This window comes from Crocodylus siamensis, chromosome 6 (assembly GCF_052110815.1).
Source record: "Crocodylus siamensis isolate JL-2025a chromosome 6, ASM5211081v1, whole genome shotgun sequence".
Classification (NCBI taxonomy): domain Eukaryota; kingdom Metazoa; phylum Chordata; order Crocodylia; family Crocodylidae; genus Crocodylus; species Crocodylus siamensis.
Window position 1 is genome coordinate 58,761,046 of NC_143400.1, and position 27,189 is coordinate 58,788,234.

At 42.0% G+C, this 27,189-nt stretch overlaps 1 protein-coding gene across 2 annotated transcripts in view; it reads right to left on the reverse strand.

Moving 5' to 3' along the window:
* The window catches only part of EPHA4 (EPH receptor A4), a 166,815-nt gene extending 140,033 nt beyond the window's left edge, over window positions 1-26,782 (reverse strand). For both annotated transcript variants that reach the window (XM_090053410.1, XM_090053411.1), the window contains exons 1-3: window positions 26,600-26,782; window positions 24,874-24,941; window positions 20,128-20,791 (exon numbers count right to left, since the gene is read on the reverse strand). In XM_090053410.1, the coding sequence (XP_089909536.1) occupies window positions 20,128-20,791; window positions 24,874-24,941; window positions 26,600-26,693 (826 nt within the window). In that variant the 5' untranslated portion in view covers window positions 26,694-26,782. The remainder of the gene's footprint in view (window positions 1-20,127; window positions 20,792-24,873; window positions 24,942-26,599) is intronic.
* Between the last annotated feature and the right edge of the window lie 407 nt (window positions 26,783-27,189).

Here is a 27,189-nt window from a genome sequence, read left to right on the forward strand (position 1 = left end):
CAGGAAAACAGACCTTACGATGACAGGCTGAGAGCCATGGGACTCTTTAGCCTGGAAAAGCGCAGGCTCAGGGGTGATCTGATGGCCACCTATAAGTTTATCAGGGGTGACCACCAGGATCTGGGGGAACATCTGTTCACCAGAGCGCCCCATGGGATGATGAGGTCGAACGGTCACAAACTCCTGCAAGACCGTTTCAGGCTGGACATAAGGAAGAATGTCTTTACTGTCCGAGCCCCCAAGGTCTGGAACAGTCTGCCAGCGGAGGTGGTTCAAGCACCTACATTGAACACCTTCAAGAGTAAATTGTATGCTTATCTTGCTGGGATCCTATGACCTCAGCCGACTTCCTGCCCTTTGGGCAGGGGGCTGGACTCGATGACCTCCTGAGGTCCCTTCCAGCCCTGTCTATTAAATCTATGAAACAACCCAAACTCTAAAATGAACATACAGAACCGTTTAAAGAAAAACACTCTTGATCCACTGTGTCGCAGGACACTTCCGTGCCCCGCTCCTAAGGAGGCTGAACCCCGGGAGGGGGAGAGGTGTAGCAGGGCACTAGAGTGCCTGCTACTGGCATTGGGAATAGGACTTGGCTGCCAATCAGCAGGACAGCACAGCTGAAGGTTGCTTAGGCAACAGATTGGGTCAGCTGACAGCCAGGGGGTTGGGCCTGGCCCATATAAACAGAAGAGCCTGAGGCCAGAGCCAGTTCCTTTCTGGCAGCCTAAGAGGCAGGAGCCCTGCTGCAGAGCAGAGCATTTGAGCGCCTATGTGTTGAGATGAGATGGAGAGGCCTCTGTTACAAAGGCTTGAAGGAGAGCCAGGGTGGCGCAGAATGTTATAGCCGATAGGCTTATTTTGAGTTAGAGGCGGTTGGCTGACAGCTTTGAGTATCTGTTGGGCTATTTGTATAAACCCGGAGGACCAGGTGAGGCTATAAGGGGACAGAGGTGGCCTCATTAGGAGCTCCCCAGTAAGGTGGGGGTGCTCCCAGTGCTGGAGGGAGTGCTAAAGTTTGCGGTGTCCTGACCCCAGCCCAGAGGGGTGATTATTGGGACAGGCTAAGGGAGAGATCCCCAATAGAGGAAGGGGGTTTCCTGGTGTCCAGGGAGGGCACAGCGAGTGGTGCCAGAGCAGGCACTGCGGGAGAGCGCCGGAGAGAGGCATGGCATTTTGGGGTTCGTGACCCCAGCCCCATGTGGGGCGGTATTTAGCCCAGTGGGGCGTGCAACCCAGAAGGAGGGTCGGGGGCCAGGCATGGCTATAGGCCCCAGAGCGGGCGAGGGAGCGCGAGGCACTGGCCCCAGAGCGGGGTGAATTTACTGAAGACCCTGGAAGGGGCAAAGCCATTGAGGGGCCCGGTGAGGGCAGACAAGCAGGTAAAAGCCTAGAAAGGGCAAGCCACTGGGAGAAGTCCCGGTGAGGGGGCGAACCTAGTGGGAAGCCCCGGGGAGGGCAGAACTCAAGTCAGAGGCCCTAGGGGGGCGACCAGCACCAGATCTGCATAAAGTCCCGGAGAAGGGTGAACGTGTGGTAAAAAGTCCCAGAGAAGGGCGGGCACGCGCGAGTAAAGCCTGGAGAAGGGTGGACGTGCAGATCGGGGCCCGGAAGGCAGGCGCGCCATTAGAAGCCCAGAGAAGGGCGGGCGCGCAAATAGGAACCCAGAGGGGACACGTACCTTGGAGAGGCCCCGGAGAGGGTGGGTAGACCAGAGAGGCCCTGGACAGGGTGAGCGTGAGCAGACTGAGCTCAGAGAGAGTGAATACTCGGGCAGGGACCTTTGGGGGGGCGGAAGACCTCCAGGGGAAGCAAACTGGCAAGACATAAGAACGTCCGGTACACCAGCAAGGCTTGGGGCATGCTGAAGGGGAGGTCGGAGGCACGCATGGCCGATAAGGCTGGGGTGCACCAGATCACTGCACAGAGTAGGCGCTAGGACAAACTTGGCACTGTGTCCAAGCGGATGATAAGGCAGCCTCCCATTAGTAATATTCCAGCAAGACATGGTGGGCGAGAGAGAGAGGGTGTGTTTGAGACCCAACTTGGCACGGTAGGGGCACCAGGGGAGATCACGGCCGCTCCTGGGCCCTGTCCCATGACACACTGCATTTTGGTTAAATGCATTCTTGTTGTGTCCATCCATAAGGAGTAAATGTTGCTTTTATCTTGGACTCCAAACTGCCTTTGTACACTAAGTTGCATGTGCACAACACTGTTTAAAAAAAAAAAAAGGCTATAAATATTATCCTAAGTTTGTGCCAGGATTTAAACCTGCTGTTCCTGATTTTCCAACTTGTCTGAACACCTTGTGGAGGGATGGAATGGGGAAGAAAGAAATGGCTTAGATGATATGTCACGAGTATGGTATAAGAACTTGGATTAAACAGAATTTCTGCTATCTTTGTACTTCCCTCTGAACAGGGCTGACCATGGAACTGCTTGGCTCCTAGGGAAAATTAGAGCAGCCTCCAAGTTGCTCTGAATTATGCTCAGCTACAATGGCACTTCTAGGATGTGACATCCACTGGGAATAGGTGGCTTAATTACTAGGGACTGCAAATGGAACCAACATAGCTGATTTGATGCCAATCAAGGAAACCCCAGTCTTGGAGTATTTCTAGATGGGAAGATACACCACCTTTAAACAGTAGTTTTAAAATAAACGAGTGGTATAAAGAGTAAAATATTTATCACAATACAGAATCAGGCACCATATGAGCCAAATCAGTTTTGCTCAAGCAGTACTGATATTCTTGAGTTACTCTGCCCCACTTCAGCAGTCAACAGCCCTTGTGACATAAGTAAGATTTGCAGCATCTGTACATGCCATCCCACCAGGATTTTCATCCTTAAAGTAATAAAAAGTATAACATTCTAGGTTGGCTTTAGAATGAGCTCAGAGATACTGCATACTATTTCTAGGAAGCCACCTTTTGTTTATGGTAAGAAAATATTTTGTTGACTTTAAGCTTTAGCAAAGTTAGAAATATACGAGTTAAAACTTTCCCTTTCCATGTTTCATTATTTAGTGGATTCTTTTAGACAGATCTTGCCCCTCCACGCCCCACCCCCCCAAATAAATAAATAAACAAACTTTTGGTTAATCTGAGTCAATAATTCATTAACCATTAGTTCAAGCTTATTCCTAGCTTTTTCTGGTGTTTCTCTATTTCTTGGGGAAGAAAAGATGAGTGACCTGATCTAGGGAAAGACTGCTACATTAAAATTACTAAGTCGATTTTAATGAAACACCCCTTCTTATTGTATTAAGTTGCCATCATTAACTGTAGTCCATATTTCCTGATACTCCTCCTCTTACTGCAATATAATTCCAAGCAAGAAACTTAAGTAAGTGTAGGGTGCAACTTATTCTTTGCTTTGTTTCGAAGTCAAAAATTGAAGTCTCCTATCATATGCAACAGCACTTACAATTTTTAATTTAATTTTTAAGCCCTGATTTAAGTTAGTTCACCCAAGATGAACTTAGATTGGGAATGGGTTTGTCAGATCTATCAAACACTTGTACGTGTTCTGAGCAAAGCTCCAGGGTTGAAGCAGCCAAGCTGCTTGCCCCAACCCTGAGGCTGCACTCTTTCTACCCCCCTCACTGCCCCCTGACACTGACTGGGCTATTTTTAGCACCCTCCCAATCTCCCCACCCCTAGGCAGACAAAACCCACCTATTACAGACCCACCAATCCCCCTACCAGGGGACCTGCCAGCCTCCCCCACAGACCCACCCATCCCTCCCCCCACTGCAAGTTACTTACCCCAATTGCCCTAAGCAGCTCCTGGAACCAGAAAACACCCGTATGTACTGCTCCTGGTCTCTATTCATGCCACTTAAAGTGAGCCATGTAAATGTAGACAAGATGCGGTAAACAAACATATGCACCCAAAGTTTCTAGGATCAAGATGTGGAGGATTTGCTTGTGGCCTCTCCAAAGCCAGAGCGCTAAGAGCCAGGGGATCAGCAGAAAGCTTTTCCTGTTCACTTCTCTAACCAGGGGAACCACAGCAAGAGGGCTGGAAGACAAAGGAGATAAGTCCCAAATGGCAAGCCTGGGAAGTTCCAGTTAACAAGGACCCCACTGAGAAGGGCAAGAGTAACCAGTTGGAATAAGGGACTTTAAGACCTTCAACAGGTACATCTATACTGAAGTAATTGCACCTGGGATTTTTTTTTCTTAAAGATCATGGCCTCCAAAGGGTTCACTATGTGAACTGATTGATAAGACACCCTCCTTCTTCATGTATATAGCCCTCCCACCCTCCCCACATCAAAAAAAAAGAAATGTACCAATAAATCTTAGGCTCATTCTGCTTCTCCAGTATCAAGACTACCATTAGGATATACTTGAACCCTACTGCAACTCATTGGATAGCATTCAGGACTTAAGAACAACATCTGGTATAAATATAGAATTATTTGACCAAAAACACAACAACAACCACCACCAACCAACCAACCAACCAAAAAACCCCTCATGCTTTATTTTTTTGAAAAATAAGGTTAGCTCAAAAATCACAAAATTTAAAAACTAATCTATCCTTGGTACTTCCCTGAGCCCAGAAGTTTATGCTGGCAAATTGAGTGGCATATACCAAAGTTACTCTTTGATCTGGTAAATTAACCCAGAGTGAACTCAAGTTCAATTACAGCGTTCAAATTTATGACATCTACAGTGCTGTAACAAGTGATGACAAATGCCAGTTTTTCATACAGAAAACCTACAATAACATGCACAAGCTGCAGCAAAAAAATTGCTTTGTAGAAATTTATCAAAATATATTTTGGCGCTTATATATATGGTCTTTGATACAGACTTGTCAATACATCCAACTGCAGCTCTATTTAATATTAGCAGCCCACAATTACAGGAAACCTTCATTTTGATATACTGAATGGAAAGAGAAATTTAGTTTACTTAGTTTGTGTGTACCCATGCATGCACAAACCTGTTCATAGCTATTGTTGATGTTTCATCTACATCAGAAAGATCACATGCAAAGCACCATTGGTGTGAATTCCAACAACATAAGGGACTCAAGGAAATGTTTAAGTCTTCAAAGGGTGTAATAAAGACTGTGTGTTTTGGGTCAGATCCAAAGTACATTAAAAATAATGGAAATCTTTCTACCCGCTTCAGTGGATTTTGAATCCAGAATCTTGTGCAATGTATTTCTCCATGATAGTAGACAAACCAATAAGAGCAAAGAAATATGTTGTTAGAAGTAAACTATTAATCTTTCTGTTTACTGACTTAATCTTCTATATTTTGCCAAATAACCTTAGGAGGGCTGATGCGATAACTACTGCCTCTACAGCTCCTGATATATGCAAGGTATCTCATATTATCTGGCATAACTCTTCCAAACTTCATGGCACATGTTTTCCTTCTTGTCTATAAAACTCTCAACTTCTCTCTCTCCTGCTACTTAACTTTGCAACAAAATTACTTAATTCTGCAAAGTATGTTCTGATACAGCTTGTATGAAAGACTATCAATAGAGAACTCAGCTATCAGCTGTTTTTGACCCCCTGTAAAGCTGATAATGTGTTTCATAACATAAAAATAGATAAGTGCAGCTAATGCTTTATTTGAGAATAATCCACTTAATCATCATTGCTTCAGTGATCGATTTGATGTTCTAATGCAGCTTTTCATTTGGCTCAAATACAATAATGCTCTCTCCATAGTGGCTAAGAAAAAACCTACTCTCAAAGTAAATGATGGGAAACAGAGTTTTAGCAAAGAATAGAAGTGATAGGACTTGTTCCAATAGTTACCAGTGCTGGGTAGATAAATAGATATTTGTAGGTCTATAGATCTGTCTACATACAGATAATTATTCAAGATTTATTTAAACAAATGTCTAAGACATTTAAGAGAGAAAAATGTTACTGGCTTAACCCTGGGTAAAATGAACCATAAAAATAAGGCTTGTTCTGTTGTAGGCATTAATGAATTCGGTATCTATTCTGTGTCACTGAAAAAAGAAAGAAAAACAAAAACAGCAACAAAGCAAAAATGTACTGAGATATGGAGTGTAAATTTCTCTCTCTCTAAGTCATAAGCACTTCTCATATTTCATGGTAAAGGGCTTTATTTCTCCATTCCCACAGCTTGGGTAATGATATCATAACTCAGAGAGGGTGCAAGGACTGGTATAGCTTTGATCTCATAAACAATTTTTAATATCCCTTCCCTACCTCCCAACAGATATAGAACAGTACCTGTGCAGCCCATATCTCCTTAGTAGATATCTGCTCATTAGTTTATAAGTGAATGTGTGCGCTGCACATTAAAACCAGTCTGGATGCAAATGAAAGATTTCTGTCTACGTGAAAAAAGTCATTTTTCAACATGTTGAGATAAAATTGGCAAAAAACTGTGGGTACATGGGGAAAAATATGAAATTGAGCCAAGAGGCTGCACATTTAAAACAGGGAAGTACAGGAATGTGTTTAATAAATGCACCCTATACTAGGCTTCTTTAAACTGTAGTAATTATATTTTACTGAGAACCAAAATAAGTACATCAAAACAGGACTCTCAGAATGTGTGCTGATACAGCTCTGTACGTTTGTACTTTTCCTACGTAAAATCTTGGTTTTGCGCTTTCTCAGTCCACTTCTAGACTGGAACTGTATGCCTTTGCTAATCGTGGATATGATTTCTGCTCTTAGGGGTAGCCACATGCCAGCCGAACACATGCTGTAGCCCTATATGCTTACATCTTTGGGAATGATGTTTGGGGAAAGATATATATAGTCAGGTCTTCTCTGACTGCAGAATGGATCTATAGGCACTGTAAGTGACTCCTAGCTCACCGTGTCAAGAGAAAGATGCTAACTAGTAAGGACAGTGGAGCTCTCTGTGATAAAATACTTCTCAGGATTAATCTGGAGAGCAAGGAGAAGGAAATTAAAAAAGAAATTACTCTGCTGGGGGAACAAGTTGCATGAAGGACTTGCTCAAATCACTTTATTTCCATGACTGCTCTACCTCTGTGAAGGCTGAGGAGGCACCTGCATAGGCAAGAAGGGAGAACTTCAGTTCTAGGTCTTCAGCTCTGTATCATTCCAAAAGCCCTACTCCACATGCAACCTTCTGAGAATTAGCTAGGCCAGCCTGTATCTATCTTAGTATAAGAATTTAATAGTTTTCAGTCATTTTCTTCAGAGGTATGGTCAGAGTCCAATATTTCTAGTCATACCGAATCATATGCAGGCAGACAGACTGAAGCTAAAGCAACAGCAAGCACTATTTAACATGAGTAAGGATATCAGAATCAGAAACCAATGAATAACCCCTGTGAGGCACAAAATGAAATCTTTTCCCTAAGAGGAACTGTATTTCTTCTTATCATTTAAACTGTACTTTTGTTATTTTAGGACTACTTGTGAGATTCACAACTGCTGAGTTCAGGGCATTATAGAATTTTCTTTTGAGAAATCAAATACACACTGAATAAAGAGTGATGTAGACACTGAAAACAGATCTGAAAAGAAAAAGAAAGATGAAACTTGAGCTGGACAACCTTACCAGTGCCTTTTTCAGTATCTGTATATAGCAGATAGACATCCTCAGTAAACCATCCAAGAACAAAATTAAATTTTATATCAGGCTTCTGCTTTTTCAAGACGTTATTTGCTAAAAAAATCTTGAAAAGGATAAAATCTGGAAAAGGATGAGGACGTTTTCCAGCAAATATTGATCTATGGAGCCTGATTTTCTGAGAGGCTCTTTAATACGAGTCATTGCCAGTTCACCAACCCTGGCTGCAAACTCCCAAGTACAAAATTTATTAAACATCTGCATCAAGCTATTAGTCTAAATCTATGGACACAGGAAGTCCATAAGAGCCACAGGAAGTGTTAAGAGTGTTTTCTGGATGTGCTAATAATTGCTTGCAAAAAAGTGTCTTAATTTCTTTATTGGGTCCGTTAAAAAAAAAAAAAAAAAGCAAACAAAAACAAAAAAACCAAACCTTCTCAGAGAGCCAGGAACCCTATAGTCACTTTTTAGTCATCCTTCTACCTTCTCATAGATGCTGACTTCTAAAGACCAGATTTTGTCCAAGTTGCACTTAAGCAAACTTCATCAAGTTACAGGGATTACTGACTAAGAACAAAATTTGCAGAAGACCCTCAGAGGACTCTTCTTGAACAATTAGTTCTTAAAAAGACTCTTTTTGCCCTGTCCATAAATACACTGCAGTGCGATAGCTATTAAATGATGAAACTTTTTGAGGGGTCCTCCTCCCTCTCAAACAGTTATTTAGGAAAGCTGAAGGCAAGTTCACCATCATACACCACAGAGGTACAAAGGCAACAAAACAGCAGTTGCTCAACACTTTAAAACAACATCCATAGCTTTAATAGTTGCATAACCATATTTCTCTTTACAGAACATGGGGAGTCAGACTATAGACCAACACAAATGTATTTGGGTTACAAACGGTAAATCTCAAGCCAAATAAATGGCAGTGTTTACATAAGAGTCAACTAAGCCATTTGAAACTCTCAGTAAGGAGAGCTAAGCAAACCCACATTAAAATGTCCATTCATTAGTCTGCTACGAGGGCATTTTATATAAAAAAAAGTTTCAGTACAGGTGTAGTCAGAAGTAAGGACACCATGATTTTTAGATATTTAGAAGAGTGCATCTTAAAGTGGAGGTTAATAATGAACTTTAAGCAAGCAGAGAGGCAGCAAGTTAGCTCCTGGCACCTTACACACGAGGCACATGGCTAGAGCACTCCTGCACTCCAGAAGCATCTTTCTGGCAAGGCTGCAGTCATATTCAAGCATTCCCATGCTGCTATCCTGCAGCACAAGGATGTTTTTTGATCTTGGAAGATCCCAGGGCGAAAAATCCACATGGAAAAAAAAAAAATTTTTTATTTTTTATTGGCATGTGCCAATAGCGTAAGCTGCCCAAAGCTGGGAGCCACACTGGCTGCTAGCCAAGCTCCCAGCTGCAGGAGCACCATGGCTGCAGCTTCCCTGGCTGCCAGGCCATGTAAGGCTGGTGTGGCCAGCACAATTACTGTCCACAGCCTCCCCTACCCAGGGCCAAATTAACCCTTTAGCGGGCCCATGGAAAAAACTTGTGGGCACCTACTTTGTTTCACTCAATAATTATAATACGTAAAATAAGCACAGCTGGGCCCCTTCTTCACTTAGGGAGCTAGCCATCTGCCTTGTTTGCCTATGCCTCAATTTGGCCCATCCAAGTAACCTGCCATACACCAGAGAATGCACAACACAGGTGTTCCTGTGTGGAGCTGCTACTTGTCCCTGAGAAACCAAATGTCTGTATTCATCTGGATGTAGCCAATAAGTGCACGTCAGAGCCCTCAGACTCTTTTAATTTGTGCTGACACATATTCCTAAGGAATACAGAAGACTAAAGGAAAAAAAAAAAAAGGCCATGTGCAGCCACTTTTCTATCAACTCCTGAAAGTCCTCAACTGGACCCAGAAAAATAGTTCAGGAGATTTGCATTGCATCAGCATAATCCTAATAAGAAGAGGAAGACCCAGTACTTTAGTAGGGCCACATACTGGTTTTGGGTAGGTGCACAATTCTTATTATTATTCTACCATTAAATGAAGCTGCTTCACAATTCTCCCTCCTATGGACACTGAATCAAACCTGTAGTTCATCTCTTCAACTTTCCCATCCCATAAATGGATAATGCCAAACTGAAGAGAAAGTGCAAGAAAATTCTCTCCTGGTGACCTTCTCCTCCATCTTGTTTGCACAGACACATCATAACCTTACTCCTTGCATTACTACCAGCCTTGATCATTCCAAGCTGTAGTGCAAGTAGTTGTAGATTACAAACAATATTATTGTTTATTCCCTTAATTCACCAACTCCAGCAACCTCAGAAACAGGTGTTTTCTTGGTATTAAGTTGTATTTGCTCATTCTGCTTTTCTATGGTCTTGTGTTGAGTAACTGCATTATGTATAGGGACCAGCTCCTGTCTTAAAACATATTATTAGCTTCAGTGTAGACACTTCAGTAACACGAAGTAGAGCAGACTAATCAGGAAATTCAATACCTTAATTAAGAGTAGACAAGATGTGCCATTGCAATATGTAGGTGTTAATGTAGCAGGGAGGCACCAAGTATGCCTGCAGGTATGTGTGTCATGGGAGTATGAGGGTATGTGGAACAGATGGTAGGGAGGAAACAGCTAAATAACAAATATTCAAGCTACTAAAAAACCAAATTTCAAATGGAAACTGTGATTCAGCTGCCACCACTCAGCAACCCAAGAACTTATCCAACCATTGTGAGAATATGAATAGCTTCCAAGCAGACTGGCCTCTTCATTTCAGAAAAGCTAAGATGTAATTTTGACCGGTAAGAGGTATGCAGATTTGGTAGGTTTGGAGGGGATTTTGTTTGGGGGGCAGGAGGGGAATCTGACCACGATAATCTCCAGCCAGTACCATCTACTAATTAGAATACAAATGTAGGTGGGAATGCTAACTGCATGCAGTGATTGTTCTTCCTGTGAGGGAGAAGATATAAAAACTGTTAGCCCCCGTTTGACAGGTGGCATACCTGAAGCACTGAGGTTAAGAGTTAGTCAAAACACTGAAGTTTTGGCTCCCAATAGACCACAGCTCTGTCAATCAAGGGCAGACTCAGCCAAGTAACAGAATATCTGAGAAAGTTTGGTGTCAGGTTTTTTGGTTTGGGGGGGGGGGGAGGGTTTAAAGTCACCTTGTTAGAGAAAAACTAATGAAATACAAACCGACTTCTGGCATTTTGTTGGACTTGCATTTGTGCATCTAAGCATTTGTGGCATTCTCCTGTTAATCATGATCTAGCAGTTATGCCTGGGCATTTCTGTGAAAGAGCTGAGACTATATACCCCCCACTTTTTTATTTATTTTTTTTTAAGTTTATGTTTACTCATCTTTTGTAAAAGCCTAAAGGCTTTTAAGCGTTACAAAATGGAGCACTCCAATATCCAAAGGAAGAGTTCAGTCGATCTATATCCTTGTATTGATCTCTTATTTCTCCCTACACTTTCTTTTAATCCTCTCCATAATTAAATGGAGCTATCCCCCCTGAGCTATCCAAAACTGTCAATTTTCTCTGAATCCATTTTTAAATATCCATCCTTGAAAGAGTCTGGGCACTGGATCAAGCCGTCTCAGCTTGATCACCGTACATCCTTATAACCTATACGGCTATCGACAGTTCACTTGAAACTGGCATAGCTGTCAAGAGCTTCCTAGCACTACACAAACTCTCTGCTCTAGAGAGAGCAAGGGAGATGGGAAGGTATTGATCCAATTCTTTTAACATGCTAATCTGCCTAGCCATTGTTTCAATCATTGCCAGGCTGGACACTTCAAAAAGGAAACTGTTTTCAAAGAGGGAATATCTTTTTCAACTACAGAAGATACTTAAAACGGAAAACAAATGAATTTAAGTACCAAGTTCACGGAAGCACTACTCCACTTTTTTCATCTCTCCAGCCAGATATGTTTTATATGTGGAAGTACAGACTTGTTAACTAATGCTTTTACAATCTGGCCTAGCAGGGAGCCTCTGGGATAAAGAAAGTGTTCTTCACCCTTGAAAACTGTTCTACTTCGAAACTAAATGCAGATTTAAAAATAAAAATAATCTGTAAACTATTGAAGAATTGTATTGACTCCACTTTCCCACCCCCCACCACCTGTTCTTCTCAGGATAAGAATTAATCCAGCAGTAATTAAGATGCTATAATTCATTAACAGCAATGCTGAAGAATGCTTCAGCCTGTCTTAAAGTGTTGATAATGAGGAAATAAAGCTGATTGTTCACTCCATTTAGTTGCTGATGAGAATGCACAGAAAAGACTGAGCTGGACGCATCCTGTGTGACAGAAGCATTATTAAAATATTTAAACAAGCAGAAGCAGCAGCCTTTGTTACTAATATGCACCATCTTTGAGTGATGGGTAAATACAAATGCAAGTAACTTATATAAGTGACAAGATTTATTTCATGGTCTCTGGAAGCACTAACATACCCTACACACGAACAGTTTACTGGAAAGGTCAAAAAATGAGAACAATTTGCAACTATTTTCAGAACATGTATGTTCTTCTGATAAAGAGGAAGCTGAGCTTTGAAGTTCAGTAGTGCTCTCCAAGTTCAGAGATCTGAACTGGGCTGTGGTTTCAACCCATTTTAGGGAAGGGACAAGTCACAAACATTAGACACAGATCCTAACTTTTCCAAAGTAAAATGGAATTCAGATCTCAGATTCTGATTCAGGTCCATCTCCATTTCAGGGCTGCATTAAATCACACCGGGAATACCTCAAGAGGATTTTGGACCCCTTTATGGGTAACAAAATTTAGAAAGAGTAGCCAAGGAGAAAAAAAAACCCCAAAAACCTCAGCCTATCACACCTGTTCACCTATAGAAAGAGCCTGGGAGACTGGAGCTACCCAACCAGGACTGCATCTTAACTAAGCATCAGCTCTGCCCATATTTAAATCGGTCATCAGTACTGTGGGAGGAAATCAGTATTCTGTTAGCCTCTGACCCTGGGGAACTAGAGTAGACAAAGAACCACTCTGGAGCCATGGGAGAGCATAGCCAAAAGATAAACGGCAGGGAGCCAATTGTTAAAGCAACATTTGGCTTTGGAGCAGGCAGTTTCGTTGGGGCAAACTGTTATTCACAGAAACAAGGCATGAAGAGATAACACCATAAAATATGAACAAAATGGACTTGCTTCCTTGTCACTAAATTGTTAGTTAGCTTTATGGGACTTCATGCTGAACAGTATGAAAAAAAATCCAATTTGCTTTGAAGCGCATTAGTCTAACATCCTAATTATTGTTTACATTGCCATTTGCCTTCTATTAAGAATTGAATAATTACCCAGCACTTCATAGTTTAAAAATACAAGCAAACAGGATTATCTGGGTAATTAAGACACTGTACTACAGCTTTGTACTGGGGCTCCGTAAAATATTCACACATGCAAATTAAAATTATCACTTGATTTAGTTCAAATGGTAGTTACTCAGATCTGTACCTTATCCGAAAATGATTATTGGGATCACCTTTGAGGGTAGATCAGTTGGAGGGAAGGATGGCCCTGGTCTCTTCACACTTTTTAATCAAAATATCTAATGTCAGCAAAATGCTGTACTGTCTACTAGGCCAGGGACACTTAACTTGGACTTGACAGCTAGATTCACTTCTCAGCTTGGTTACAGGCTCAACCTCTTTGTGGTAAGAGAAAGAGAAAGATCTATCAGTGTTTAACAGTGCTTCTCCATTTTTCCTGGTCTCATCCTTGGTCCACCTTGTCTATTTACCTTGGATGCTCTTTGACACAAGGGCGATATTATAAACAGACATAAAATAAAGTCCGTATCTCATTCTGAGGGCCCTTCTTGGGCATTACCACAAAGCAAATAATATTCTGAACCTATCCAGAATTTAAAATTTTCCTCCTCATGACTACCCATGCCAAAAAACAAATGAAGAGTACCTGAAAGTATTATTTACATCAGTAAGACATTTGTTCAAAATACAGTACAAATGGACTATTTTCTTAAAAATCCTTTTGGGCAAAAAGAAACTTTTACACATTTCTTTGTTGTTCTAAAAGAGCCTTCCCTCAGCCTAATTATGGTATGCTGTTTGACACTGTGAAGTTTACTGACCTGTGAAATGAGCTTCAAGTTAAACGCTAACTGGATATCAAAAACTTTGTGCATTTGTATTTGCAAAGAAAAATAAATCTTTCCTTTTCCATTCATTTACAGACTGTAGCCTTAATGTGGCCATGGTCCTAATTTCATACCGCTTATTTACAAGACAAAGTGGAAAACAGTACACCCACACACAAAAAGATACAGTACATACATTTAGCACGTGTTCGGACTTAAAATCAATAAACGTTTCAACAAATCCTTGCAAAACAAACCTGTGTTTTGGGAGTATTTAATGAGCCTCAGCTTTACCCAACTTCAGGCCAAAGGCAATTTAAAGAGAAGAAAATAAATAAATAAAAGCCACTTAAACCAAAAAATACTGGGGGGGGGGAAATCTACAACTGGAGAATTAAATATGGAAAGTATCTTCAAAAAATGATAATTCTCTCTTGATAATCACATATAGCAGTTTAATTTGTGCATGTTTGCCCTAGCACTAAACTGTGACTTTTCTTCATGTCCCAAAAGAGACTTCTGGCCAATTCCATTTAAGTCAAGAAATTATACCAGGGCTGAACTGGCCCCTTTGAGGACCATTCAAATTCATGCACAAAACTTCAAGCTCATTTGGTGGGGTGGGGGGTTCACTTCCTGGAGTTAGTCATTCCCCTTGGAGGATGTAGGTACGAAAGTACCATTGTGGTCTCCCATAAACATCTTGAGTAAATAGTATTCAACAGCCTTCATCTCTTCATGACACTAGAAACATTACTTTAGATGCAAATTGTACCAATCATTTTACAAACAAGCTAAGAGTTTCACTAGAGCAGAGCACTTTCCCACATGTCAACTTGAAGTGAGCAACCAGGCCTCAGCATTTAGGGTAAAAGAGAAAGGAGTGCCAGCCAGCCATATCCATAAAAGAAGAGAGCCGGGATACAAAAGGAACACTGTGCAAATATTGCATTTTGTAGCTCTTAAACAAAGAATTTAAATAAAAAACAGAATTAATTTGCATGAAATCCAAATCTTTGAGCTCTGCATAAACAGAAGGAGATTTTGGCTGAGGTTTCCAAAGGAAGCTCTCACCTCCTTTGTGAAATGGGTGTGCTACTTTGCATGAGGGTATATACAAAATATGCAAATGAGGAATCTGCTGCATGCAAAAGCAAACTGGCCAGATAGCTGACAATCCCCATTCACAAGGAAACTTTCCTAGTCTCCAAAGGAAGTAAAGAGAAGGGAACCAACATGTTTTCTTCCCAGGGAGGTGAAACACACTCTGAATATTCATAAAACGTCCATTTAGTCATGGAAGTGTTAATGGTCTCCAATTCATGAAACTGTGACCTCACCTGCTCCCTCCCCCACAAAAGAAAAACAAAGAACCAACCACACACACCACATCAAAAGGAGCACATAATGGGATGAATTGAAAAGAGATATTTATCCCAAAGTCAGGGAGAAATGTGAGGGAGAAGGGGAAGAAAAACCAAGTACTCTCAAAAAGAGAAGTATATAGCTGAACTTTTTTCTTAATCATTTCTCCTTACAGTTGCCATAAAAGATCCAAGATCACTGGATCATGTTATCAGACATATAAATAATTCATAAGTGGCCAAAATCTGTAAGTCTAGGTCTCATCACGTATCAAGCAAGTTTGGGGAGGGGTGAAGGGAGAGATTTTTACCTTAAGTTTATAAACTGCCAAAGATGCTATGAAGTCCTGTAACCATGAATCATTTTTCATTTGGTTTCAATTAGCATAATTTGCTGATCTCCCTTTTCACTAACAATGAAAGGGCCTGATAGTCTTGAATGAACCAACAGAAGCTGTCAGATTCTGATGGAAGCAATCCCAAAATTTGCTCCAAGGAAGAGTCTAAGGGACCGTTATTTGAAGACCTTTTTAGCTACATAGCTAAAGCGGATTTTTTCCCCCCCCCAAGTCTGCATGATATTTAAGTGGTGATTTTACAGCACACTGTGTGATACAAAGTCCTTTCAAGAACTATCCCTGTAGGATGCGACAGGTTCTGCTAATGCAGAACACAGCCATATCACTTATTTCATAGATGAAAAACTCTTAATTAATCTGGTTCAAACAGATTGTGCCTCAGCACAGCTCCTCTGCTCCACACCCCCCACCCCTCCAAGAAGCTTCTGTCTTCACAAGTCTGTTAAACCCTACCATGTTAATGCTGTTAGTTCTTTGTTTTTCTGTTGCCAAAACTGAACAGCTTGGCAAATGGCAAGTGAGCTCAAATCTGCCTTTCTAGGGTAATCCTGGTACTCACCCTTTATATAACAAGAATATGCACCTATGGTACTATGACCTTGACAAAAAAAAAATGCAATCAATACAGGAAAACAAACAAGAACGCACATACAAGCTAACCAAACAATTAAAGTCTGCTCTTCTGACAAAAATTAATTGCTCTTCTCAACAATCACATTCTTCAAAGCTACACAGATAAAAAAAGTAATCGTATTAGAATTATTACTTTTTTCAAGATGCTATTATCAAAGGAGGGGAAATTCCAAGCAGCCAGGATATAAAACTGCCATTCAGAATTTCAGCGAGGCTGGATTTTCTGCCAATTGCACAGTTTACACACAGTTATATACCCTTCCTTTTGTGAGTTCTGAAGACAAGACCAGTTAATTCTTATAACCTCCATATGAAAGTCTTGATTATCACACGTTTTTGCTAAATGGCAGGTCTAAAAATCAACATTTGTAATCTCACAGTATCAGAATCACCACAATCAGTTACAGTCTATTACTTCTCTAATCTCCCCCCCTCCCCATTTGCTTTTCTTTTTTTTATTTTTGCACGCAAGACTAGCATTTTATTGCAATTAGGAAATCAAGTAACTAAATCCAAACTATACTGTATCAATGTGTAACAAAATAATTTAAGTCACAGCAATACATTCAAGTTAAAAAGAAAGTCATGGCCTTACTGTGCCCTAAAGCAGTAATTACTTTAGTCTTGAGATATATGTCACTAGATAAGGTAATTTCATGTTTCATTAACGATATTCCCTTTGCTTTCTTTTTAAAGCACTAGCCATTAATGAAAAATTTGACAAGTTAAAGCTGCAGCCCCTACCATCAGTAGAGAATGACTGTTCCAACAAAAGTATAAAGAATCACAGTTATGTACAGTACAGCACAGCATCTGGAAAACATCCTGATTTCAAATACAGTTAAGATGTTATTTTCCACTTCCAAACCTTGATTTTTTGACAGGTGACCAATTATCATGAGCTCCACAGTGGATGGATTTTTTTTTTTTTTTTTTTTTAAATATATACACATAAATACAGAAAGAGTAGCAACCTTTTTTGGGGGGGGCGGGGGAGGGTTTGCAACTGTTTTCAGGAAAAGGTCCTTCTTTGGTCAACTTTTACTGACCTATTCTCAGCAGAATTTACTCAAAGTCAAACTGCTTCTAAGTGTCAACCACATGTTCTCCTTGACAGAGGAAGTGCTTCACACATTTTCCTCCCCTCCCCGCCTCCAACCAAAACTAGAAAAAAAGTAAGTTCAGAAACATGTCAGAAGCTGGAATGAACTTGCCACTGCTTTTGGAGCATCATCTTTTAAATTCTGACATACCTGCTCATTCTTGGACTCTATTAGCACACAGTGTTAGAGGTGAGAATTGAGAAAGCATACTTCTGTCCCCAAGGTCCTAAAGTCTTCCAGAGATGACCAGCATTAGATCCCACAACAAGGATGTCTTAAGTCCCACACTAGCCCAGACCATTTGTGCCATCAAGCCTTTAATCAAACAATTAAGGTCTTAATAGTAACTCTGACCTCAAGATCACAAGAGGAAGATGGATGAGGAAACGGATGATCTCTAACCTTCTCTTGTATCTGCCCAGCCACAGTCAATCCAACGAAAGACAACTGGGGGTGGAACCTGCTCACTGTGTTCCAGTCCTAAGCTGCTATCCTTTTATAGTTTTCTGCAGACTTAAGAGATTTTTCTTCCCTTTACCATTCCCTCAAATCTGTGGGAATCCTAACCTTTATCACTGCAGAAAACCTACAGCAAAATTTACTGAACTCTAAGTTAAGTGAAACAGGTAAAAGGGAAACACTGTGCAACCATGTCAAGAGGCCAGATTGTTATAAACTTAGCCTTAGTGAAAACCATCAGAGAATGAATTGTGAACTTGCAGTAAACTTCATGAATTAAAAGGAACCTCTTGGTAAACTACTCTGGTTTGGGGAATGGCAATGTTAAAAAGGAAACCACAAATAACCACTGATGAAATGGTTTTAACTATTCAAAATTACTTACTGGCTTGCATCCTTTGAAAAAAGAACTTGAACAGGCTAGCTTTACACTGGAGGGCCTGGTAGACAAAGGTTTCTTTCTCTTTCAGATATGACCTCATCAGATTTCTCTTTAACTAGGGAAATGGATAATCAGGTTTCGCAAGTCCAACTTGCATGGGTCTAGCTGAGTTTATAGGTAATCTGACTAGAAACATTCATTCCCAAGGTCTATTCCAAAAAAATTAAAATAAAATAAAATAAAATAGCCTCACCATCTGTACTGCCCACCAGTAAAACCTTTCGAGTGACTTCCCAGGAACAACGCAACATTTGTCATGCAATTAGCTCATCACGTCTGGGCCAGTGGCTAAGAAAAGCATTAGATCTGCATCAATCAATGTGACCCTGTACTGACCCAGTAGCCTTATAAAGGAACCACGCCATAATCTCCATACAACAAACCAAGATGCCTTCTTCCATTCACTTCCTCCTCAGGATTTGGACTGTAAAAGTGTCAAGAAGCATTGCCTAGAAGTTACTGGCCATCTGAAAAAAAAAGTCTCTTCACTCGATTGATAGCTGTCCTAAACAGAGCCCACAGCATAACATCTATGTGCTCCTATGTTTATTGAGGCACAAAAATTTCCAAGTTTCTGTGTCTCAGGGTTCCAAGACAGAATAATTTACTTTAAATAAGGTGCCCTGTCATTGTGCTGTTCATTTTTCAATTCTCACTCCAGCCCATTGTAATTGTGTTGATGATATGACACGCTTACATTTTCTCCATCTAACAAAAATGCTAAAACGAAGACAGACACTTGTGTTTCAGCTCTGCTTTCATGCCAACTGTTAATTGCAATGCATAAAAGTGAATTTCACATTATTTTAAATGACGATTTACAGCCAAATTTCAACTGGAATTTTAAGAAGGTTTGGGGAAGTGGGGGGGCAGGGGGGGGGCATGGTGGGAGAGGAATAGAAGGATGCAGTTCTCCAAACTGGTCCAGAAAAGCAGACATCAGTTGGTCATGTTGCTACATCATTTCTCAGGCACAGCAACAAGACACTGAATTTTCCTTTGGAGGAAAAAAAAAAAAAAAAAGCCTTAAACAGAAAGAAGGCCACTAAGACCAAAACCAACTTTCCAAAAAAGTGCCTCAATGAAAAATCTTGGGGCAAAATCCTTGAAACAGCTGTGCACCCTCCCATGGATTAATTAGACCCATTAATCTGTGCAATTAGCCATTAAAAGACTATTTAGACTAATCATTATTTAGTCTCACATAGGCAAAAGTTGGGAAGATATAGCCCCAAATGGTTTGCTTATGCAATGGTAGAACCTTGGAGGGGAGGGAGGAATAATCTTCCTTTTATATTAAATTTTAATCCCTAATTCTGCAGCACACAGGGTAGAAGGAAAAGACTTTTAGCATTTCTAAGAGTACCCTAGCACCTTTATTGTAAAAACAACAAAGACCCTCTGAGAAATTAAAATGTTTGGACAAAGGCAGTAGTGTCAAATATCAAAGGGTTGTTTAGTGCAAAAATACAGAGTAAAACACCAAAAAATTACATTTCCTAAAGAAATAAAATTAAAATAAATTAAAAATAAAAATCAAACCACATTATATTGCGTCTCACTTTGTTTCCCTGTTTTACACCTGAACTCCTAAAAAAAGCGTGCTTTATCTTTTTCTCTGGCAGAATGCAGCACTCTCTGCATTTAAAATCTCCTTGAGAGGGGGAAAAAAAAAAAAGGTAGCGGGGGGGGGGGAGGGAAAGAGAGAGAGAGAGAGAGAGAGACTTTGTCCCTTTAAAATGATGATGGCTCAAGTACGTAACTTGTGTGTTCATTCAAATTTCAGTGGCTACTCCCAAGCCAATTCAAATTTAAGTGCCTGTTAGCAAATGTCTTTTGCCTTCTGGTGATTATGGCAGCATCATTTGTTGTGTCAGTATTATACTTCTTAGCTTTGCCACCTGGAGCTATTGGACTCTCTCATTAGACCCCTCCATCCCACTGCATCCCCCAAGAGATACTAATTACTGGCTTTAGTCCACTTACTCTTATCTCCAATTCAATTATGTGCACTAAGCGCTAATGAAAAGTACAACACGGCTGCTCCTACCTTGGCATTCCCCATTACGCTCTTCATACCCAGCATTGCACAGACAGTTGCCAATGGGTACCAGCCATTCACCATCTGCCCCACAGTACATTTTTGGCACATCCTTCTCTTCTGAGTTGTTGACACAGGAACCACGAACCTCTACCAGAGAGGACGTATCAGCCCCAGTGACAGTGTCCGGAAACTGAGCCAGGTTGCGAACTGTCAGTGGACACTTCTTGTAAAAAACACGAACAGACACCAAAGCAATGCAAGCACCTACATCCTGAAAAGCCAGGTAAAACCCTTTTTTGCTTAGTGGCCCCACATCACGGATTTCCGTGTTCAGCTTCATGATCCGGTCACCGATGTCCACCTGGGTGAAACTTTCATCAGCAGCAATAGTATCAATCTTGGCAAACTGGCTCTCTCGGATAAAACGCTCCTTATCATTGTTGGATTCATAGTAGTAGAGGTTAAAAGTCTCTTTGCACGTTCCCATGACACCTGGCAGGCTATTGCAGTCTCTTAGTGTGAACTTAATTTCAATATATACCCGCTGAGCCCCCTCACGAGGAATCCAATCAGTTCGTAACCAATTGTTCTGACTGGGCTCCATCACATTGCAGACTTGATAGGTGCGGATTGGAGTGTTTTTCTCATCCATAATGCTTACTTCCTCCCACTGTGAAAAATTAGAGAGGGGAGAAAAATAAATCAATGTTAAGTACTTCAGACCTTCACCAAAGAATTAATCCATTCTTTCATTGGTAACATGCAGACTTGTTTCCAGTCACAGAAAAAGCCATTAGATCAAGTCACGTATATTACCCTTAGTACCTGAACCCGAGTAGTCAGATACTTTCAACTACAAGTTGAAAGTGGGCTGATAAACATAATCCTGGATACAAAATTAAAAACACAACAACAATATAAAAGAAAGACACCACATACTGAGTCCCTGTATGTTAAAACTGCATCCATTTTCCAGAGTCCCTGTCTACACCATTCCCTTGAGTCAATCACTCTTTATTCTCTCTAAGCTCTCAGTATCTATTTCTATATGCTTCCACCAAAGTTTACCCATTATATTATCTTTTTTGGAACGATGGTGGTACAAAAACAATATTCATTATGTGTACTCCAAGGTAAAGTTCCTGCTGAGCATTTTTGCCAAGTTCCAGGGTAAAATTCTAGCTCCACTGAAAGCAGTTAGGCTTCACTGGGGCTAGACATTCACATACAGAATATTAAAAGACGGGGGGGGGGTAAAATGGGATAAGGAGAATATATTGTCATTTAATTAAGATCCCAGAACTCTACTTCCCAATAAACTTAAGTCCTTTTCCCCCTTTTATATTTATTTTCATGACATCCTGTAGTTATAAAACTCAGGAAAAAGGGTAGTTAAATTTATAGTCTACTAAACCGCCAATTGTGACATGCTTTAAGTCTCTTATTTCCTAGATCAAATTTGAGCATTTTCTTCTCAAAATGAAGAGGAAATGGTAGAATTAAAAAAAAAAATTAAATAAAATTAAGAAGCAATACAACTACTGTACAAGGCCAAATTCAGTCCCTGAGGTAACTATGGGGAAAGGCATACAGCCACCTGTATGTCAACCAGACTTTCAGCAAAAATAGGATGAATTTATCTTAAAAAGAAAGAAAACGCAGCTCTAGAAAAAAAAGTGTTAAAGAAAAATTATGATAATCATAGGATGCAAAAAGAAAGCAGCAGTGGTCTTTCTGTTTGTGGGTTTTTAAAAAAAAAAAAAAAAAAAAAGACATCACAGTTCCACAGAGAGAAAGAGAATATGAATCTGGGATTCCAAGTCAGACAATGAAGCATGTGAAAATGATGCTTCCAAAATTGTTATAATGTAACTTTCAAGAGGCTTCCTAGAAATGTTTTTGAGAACTACTGAAGCCTTTCCTTTGATAAATGGAAATGTTCTTAACAGTATGGGGCTCTGCACATAGTATGCTGCATTCTTTTCAGAAAGGATTGTTCTTCTGCAAGTGCTCTTTAGTTAAAAAAAGACTACAGTATAGTTGAATCTGTTTACAGACTATGGCAGTTAGCCCCATGAGTCACCAAAAACAGAGAATAACGTTTTAGTTTATTGCCTAGAGATACCTACAAATTAAAAAAGAAGGTTGGGGCAGAGGAAGAGAGAGTCAATAGCCAGTGTGTTATATTACGGAAAAGGGAAAAAAAAACTTGAAAGTTATCTTTTGATGTACGATTTAACACTGTGTTAGTAACTAGACAAAGTTATTTAAAATGTACAACTGCCATGGAACCAGCTTGGAGTTTAAATCCTGCCATTACAATCCATCCCTTTCTATTCTCTTTATCCTCCAGTTGTCTTACTACTACTGGGTATGGAAGGGGAGACAGAGGAGGGGGGAAATAATACTTGTCAATGGGATTTCCTTTACTGCGTTTACGTGACAGTTGATGCAGTGACAGAACCCGATCCAAAGCCTGCAGTAGTTGATAGAAAAAGCACTATCAAAACACAAAAGGCTTTGGATAAGGACCTCACTGAGATCTTGAGCTTCACTTTAAAAAACAAAGCCCCAACCCATTCAAATTCATTACATTTACATCCATTTTATATAAACAAAGTGTCTCCTCCATAACAGGAGCCAAAAACCAGAGCTCTGAATCTCCAGCGACTCTAAATGTATAAAGAAAAAAAGTCTTTTTTCCTTGCAGCTAAAATTAACTTTTATAATCCAACTCTTCCCATGGCTGAATGAGGCAAAGTAAAGCATTCCAGACACAAAACCACCCTTTCAACTGTGAAATTTAAGGGCAAACCATTAATTACAGTTACAATGCAATACACAGATTCCTTGGGGGCTACTATATATTTGGCTAGTTTTAGTCACTGGTAAAAACCTATTTTTATCTCCAAATTTCATATTCATACAAAATGCTTCACACCTAGAGAGATGCCTGTTATAAATCTAGAAAACAGTTTTTTGTTACATACAAGAATGCTACACGCAGTTAAAAAGAAAACAAGCTACCACTAAAGGATAGAACTTCAGGGGTTCTTTTAATGAAAAAGAAAAAAAAAGAGGGGTAGGAAATAGTTCTTTTCTGCTGCTTTGAAATAAGCCAGCCACATAAGAGAGAACATGTACTTTTAAATTTTTCACTACCAGCTTAAAAATAGAACACACATATGCAGGTTTATTAAAACTAGTCACATATACAAAAAGCAGTATACATCACTTTCTCAAACTTGAGAGATCACTCAAGGAACACAAGAGGGAGAATATAACACATTAAAACTATTAATAATATACAGGTCTCCTTTGGTCATCAATTCTGCTGTTGACTTATTAAAGCTTTGCTATGTTTTAATCTGCAGTGTAGGTATCTCTTGGCAAAGCATAAAAAAAGACTGTCTGAATCTCTGACCTTTGCAGGGTGTAGGATTAACAAGAAAGCCCGACTCTCAATAAGATAAAGCTGTACCTTTTCCCCACTGTCAAAAGATGAGGGCAATTGACTGCAATCAGCAGTGAATGTGTGCTCTCTAACACTGCCAGAGGCCTGCCAATCACTTGCTACCCCTTTAAAATGGTTTGGGGGACAGTATAGCATAGTGTGCTTAGACACAGTGCACAGCTTGAACTGCAGTCAAATTCAGGCAAACAGCAATGGAGGCAAACCAATTCCCCATTGTCCCCATGTTATGGTTCATTCAAGGCTTCTGCATAATACATACCTTACAATAAAGCAGCCTCAAATTGTTTACTACTGTCTCCTTTCCTCCTCTTTCCCTCCTACCCCCAATTTTTAATGTTTTAGTTCTGGAAAGGTAGAAAATGTTAAGGTATTTTAAATTTAACAGAAGTGAAGTACACATTGCTGAAAGATTTCTTAAACTGTTTATTTTGAGCAGTTTAATGAAGAGCAAGGCCCTTGTATCATCAGCCATCAACTCTCATCCTTGGAAGTTGGATGTTCTCAGAAGTTCCTCACAAGAGGTGCTGAGCACCTTTCAGGATTGGATTCACATTGGCGGCAGCAAGTTTTACTTACAAGTAATTTGCAGAATTATCAAGAAATGTTTGCATAGAGATGATTAAGCAGAGAAGCCTGCCTCCCCCCCTAGATCTGTGAACCTCTTTGACAATCAGCAGTAAACTAAATAAGCTATTGTTGCATCTCCTTAGAAAGATTCTTGACTGTAATTCAGATGGCTAACACAGTGTATGAGAGATGACCCCATCAACTGAGGTTCATCTGTCCAGAGACCAAAACGTAGGATGTTTACATTTTGAAATGAATCCGTTTCACTACTGTCCCTTCACACCATCAGAAAGGTCCACCTTAAGTATTGATTCCCACCTCTTAGTCTAGAAATAGAACAGCAATTGCTCTGAACGTAGCTCTGTCAAGACTGTCCACAGCTATAACAATTAGAGGCAAGATTCCAGTTTGGTAGCCATATCACATTTCTTGTTAGTATTTCAGTTTTAAATAGGCATCTAAGTCCGTGCCTCAACCAATCTCCTAATTTTGAAACCTCTTTTCTGCCCTTTTGGTTTCCAGTTCTTCCATGACAGAACTATCCAGAGGGAGTATAGGGTTTCTCCAACAAAGCGTAATTCACTTCTTAGGCCATGGAAGAAACCTGACCTCCTCACCACAATCAACAATAATCGAGCCATTAGGACTCTCCAGAAACTTACTAATCACTCCCTTTTACCCTTTTGATCAGATAGCAATTTAGAACTTACCCCTCCTTCCAAAGGACTCGCTATCCACCCGAGTTCTCCCTGAACTGATCTGGAATCCAACAGGGTAACTGGAGGAAGGCAGAAATAAAATAAATTAATTTTCAGTTGCCAAAAAAGTCAATGTGAGTAAAAGTATTTACCCAAGTGTTTCCATATGTGCAGTGAGATCATATCCAACATAAAAATGAAAAAAACAAAAACAAAAAAAACAAGTTTTGGTTTAAATGTTTTACTTCAATATCTTTATTGGCTTTATCTTTAAGCTTGAGATGCATTTCATTTACAGTACCTTAAAAATTTATTCTGAGGACAGTGTTTTAAGACAGTTGGGGCCTCCCTCACCAACACCCACCTGTTATAAAAAAAATCATTCCCAACTAAAAAAAAAAAAAAAACCCCAAAAGATAATTAGCCATGTTGGAAAAAAAAAGCTCTCAGATCATATACAAAAGTTACTATTTCTATTTGATATGGTCCCTTACACAGGTGACTACACAGTGGCAAAGGTTAGCAATGTAGTTTACTAAGATTTGGCACGATCACACACTTCTACCCTCTTCAGCATGGTGGAGCTGCAAGTGATTTTCAAAGGGATTCCCTCCAAGGCAAAATGAACACCTTTGTTCCTTCTGTTCACTACTACCATTTACGATACTCATGTCAATATTTTTAAAAAAGGAGGGAACCACGATAACCACAGCAGACGCAGGGCCCTGCGGCATATCTGAGCCATCGCAAGTGCTGCAGATAACGCATTCTTGCAATTGAGATGCTTTCCTGCCCTTGAAGAAAAACACCTTTGCTTCCTCCAACATGTTTTGAGGTCAGCCTGCTTCCACTTCTCTAGTCACACACATGCATGAAGCCAGGGACCCAATCCTGGGTACAAGAACAACAAAAGTACGGACGAGGCGATTTTAAATGCCCAGTAGCCCAAACCTTAAGCGCCTTGCACCTCTCTCCCCCAGTCAAGGGAGCAGGCTCTGGGACTATGCAGGGATCATTTACTCCTAGCATAAAGTGTACTAAACCAGCTGAGAAAGAGCCAGGAACCTCTTTCCCTCGCAGCCCCCCCACCCCCCAGAGGGAAAAAACACTAATTTATAAGAGCCAGCCTGAAGCAAGTGCTCAAGGCAGACGAACCCAGCTTGCCACAGGAGCCAGCCCAAACCCAGGTGAGGGGCCAGCCCGGTCACCTCATCACCCAGCCCGGACAGAGGGGCGTGGGGCAGGGGCAGGCCGAGGCGGGCTGGGACTCCTCGCCCCCGTGCTCCCCGGCGCCCTGCGGACTCGCGTCGGGGCACGGAAACAAAGGCAACCCCGGGGCTGGGGGAGACGGCGGCGGGGCAGGACCCGGTCCGCGCCCACACCTACTTGGCGGCGGCAGCTGGACAGGCGGGACGGGCTCAGGGACCGGCTCCGCACGGAGCGGTTCCGACCTCCGGGGACAGGCGGGAGCAGCACCTGACCCGGCCCGGGACAGCGCCCGGTCCCTCTCCGGCTCCGGCGGGAGCGCCTCAGGCAGACAGTGCTGCAGGCTAGGGGGGCCGTGCCCGCCTCGTCGCCCCGCGGGGTCCCGGCTCGGGGGCCCGGGCGGGCGGGCGCTGCGCTCCGCAGCCAGGCCAGGGGCTCAGCGCGCGGGGCAGTTCCGCGCAACTTCCACGCGCCCGCGGGACCCGCAGCCCCGGCGGTGCCCGGCCCCGGGCAGCGGCTGCCTACCACTCACCTTCATTGGCGGGGTAGACCCGGGAGCCGGTGACGCCGTAACACGTCCCGAAGAGCAGGGAGAAGAGGGCGCAGCGCACCGCCGCCCCGGCCATGCTCCTCCGCCGCTAACCGCGCCTGCCAGCGCGCTCCGGCCGCCGCGCTCCCGGCGGAATCACTGCTCACATGGGCAGCGCCGCGCTGTAGACATGGCCAGGGGGCGGGGCAGGGCGCTGACGTACCTGCCCATCAACCCCCCGCCGCCAATCAGCTGGGCTAGCGCTAAGTCACGCCCCCTCCACCCCGGCCCCCTGAGCTGGTGTGGCCGCGGCCGGGGGAGCGCTGGGACCCCAGGTCTGGCCGGGCCGGGGGCGCCGTTGTGCAGCGCTAGCAGGCGGCAGCTGTGCGCGGCGCCCACAGGGGGCTGCGCCGGGCGGGGCGGGGCGGGGCGGGGGGAGCCGGCGTTCCCCGCGCCTCGCGCGGGAAGGGCTGGGGGTCTCGCCCGGCCGCGTGCTGCTCCGCGCCGGGCTCCGCCGCTCCCAAGGCAAAGCAACAGCGCCACCGCGCGGGGCTGGAGCGCGGCCCGCGTGAGAAGGCGACGGGCGGGAGAGG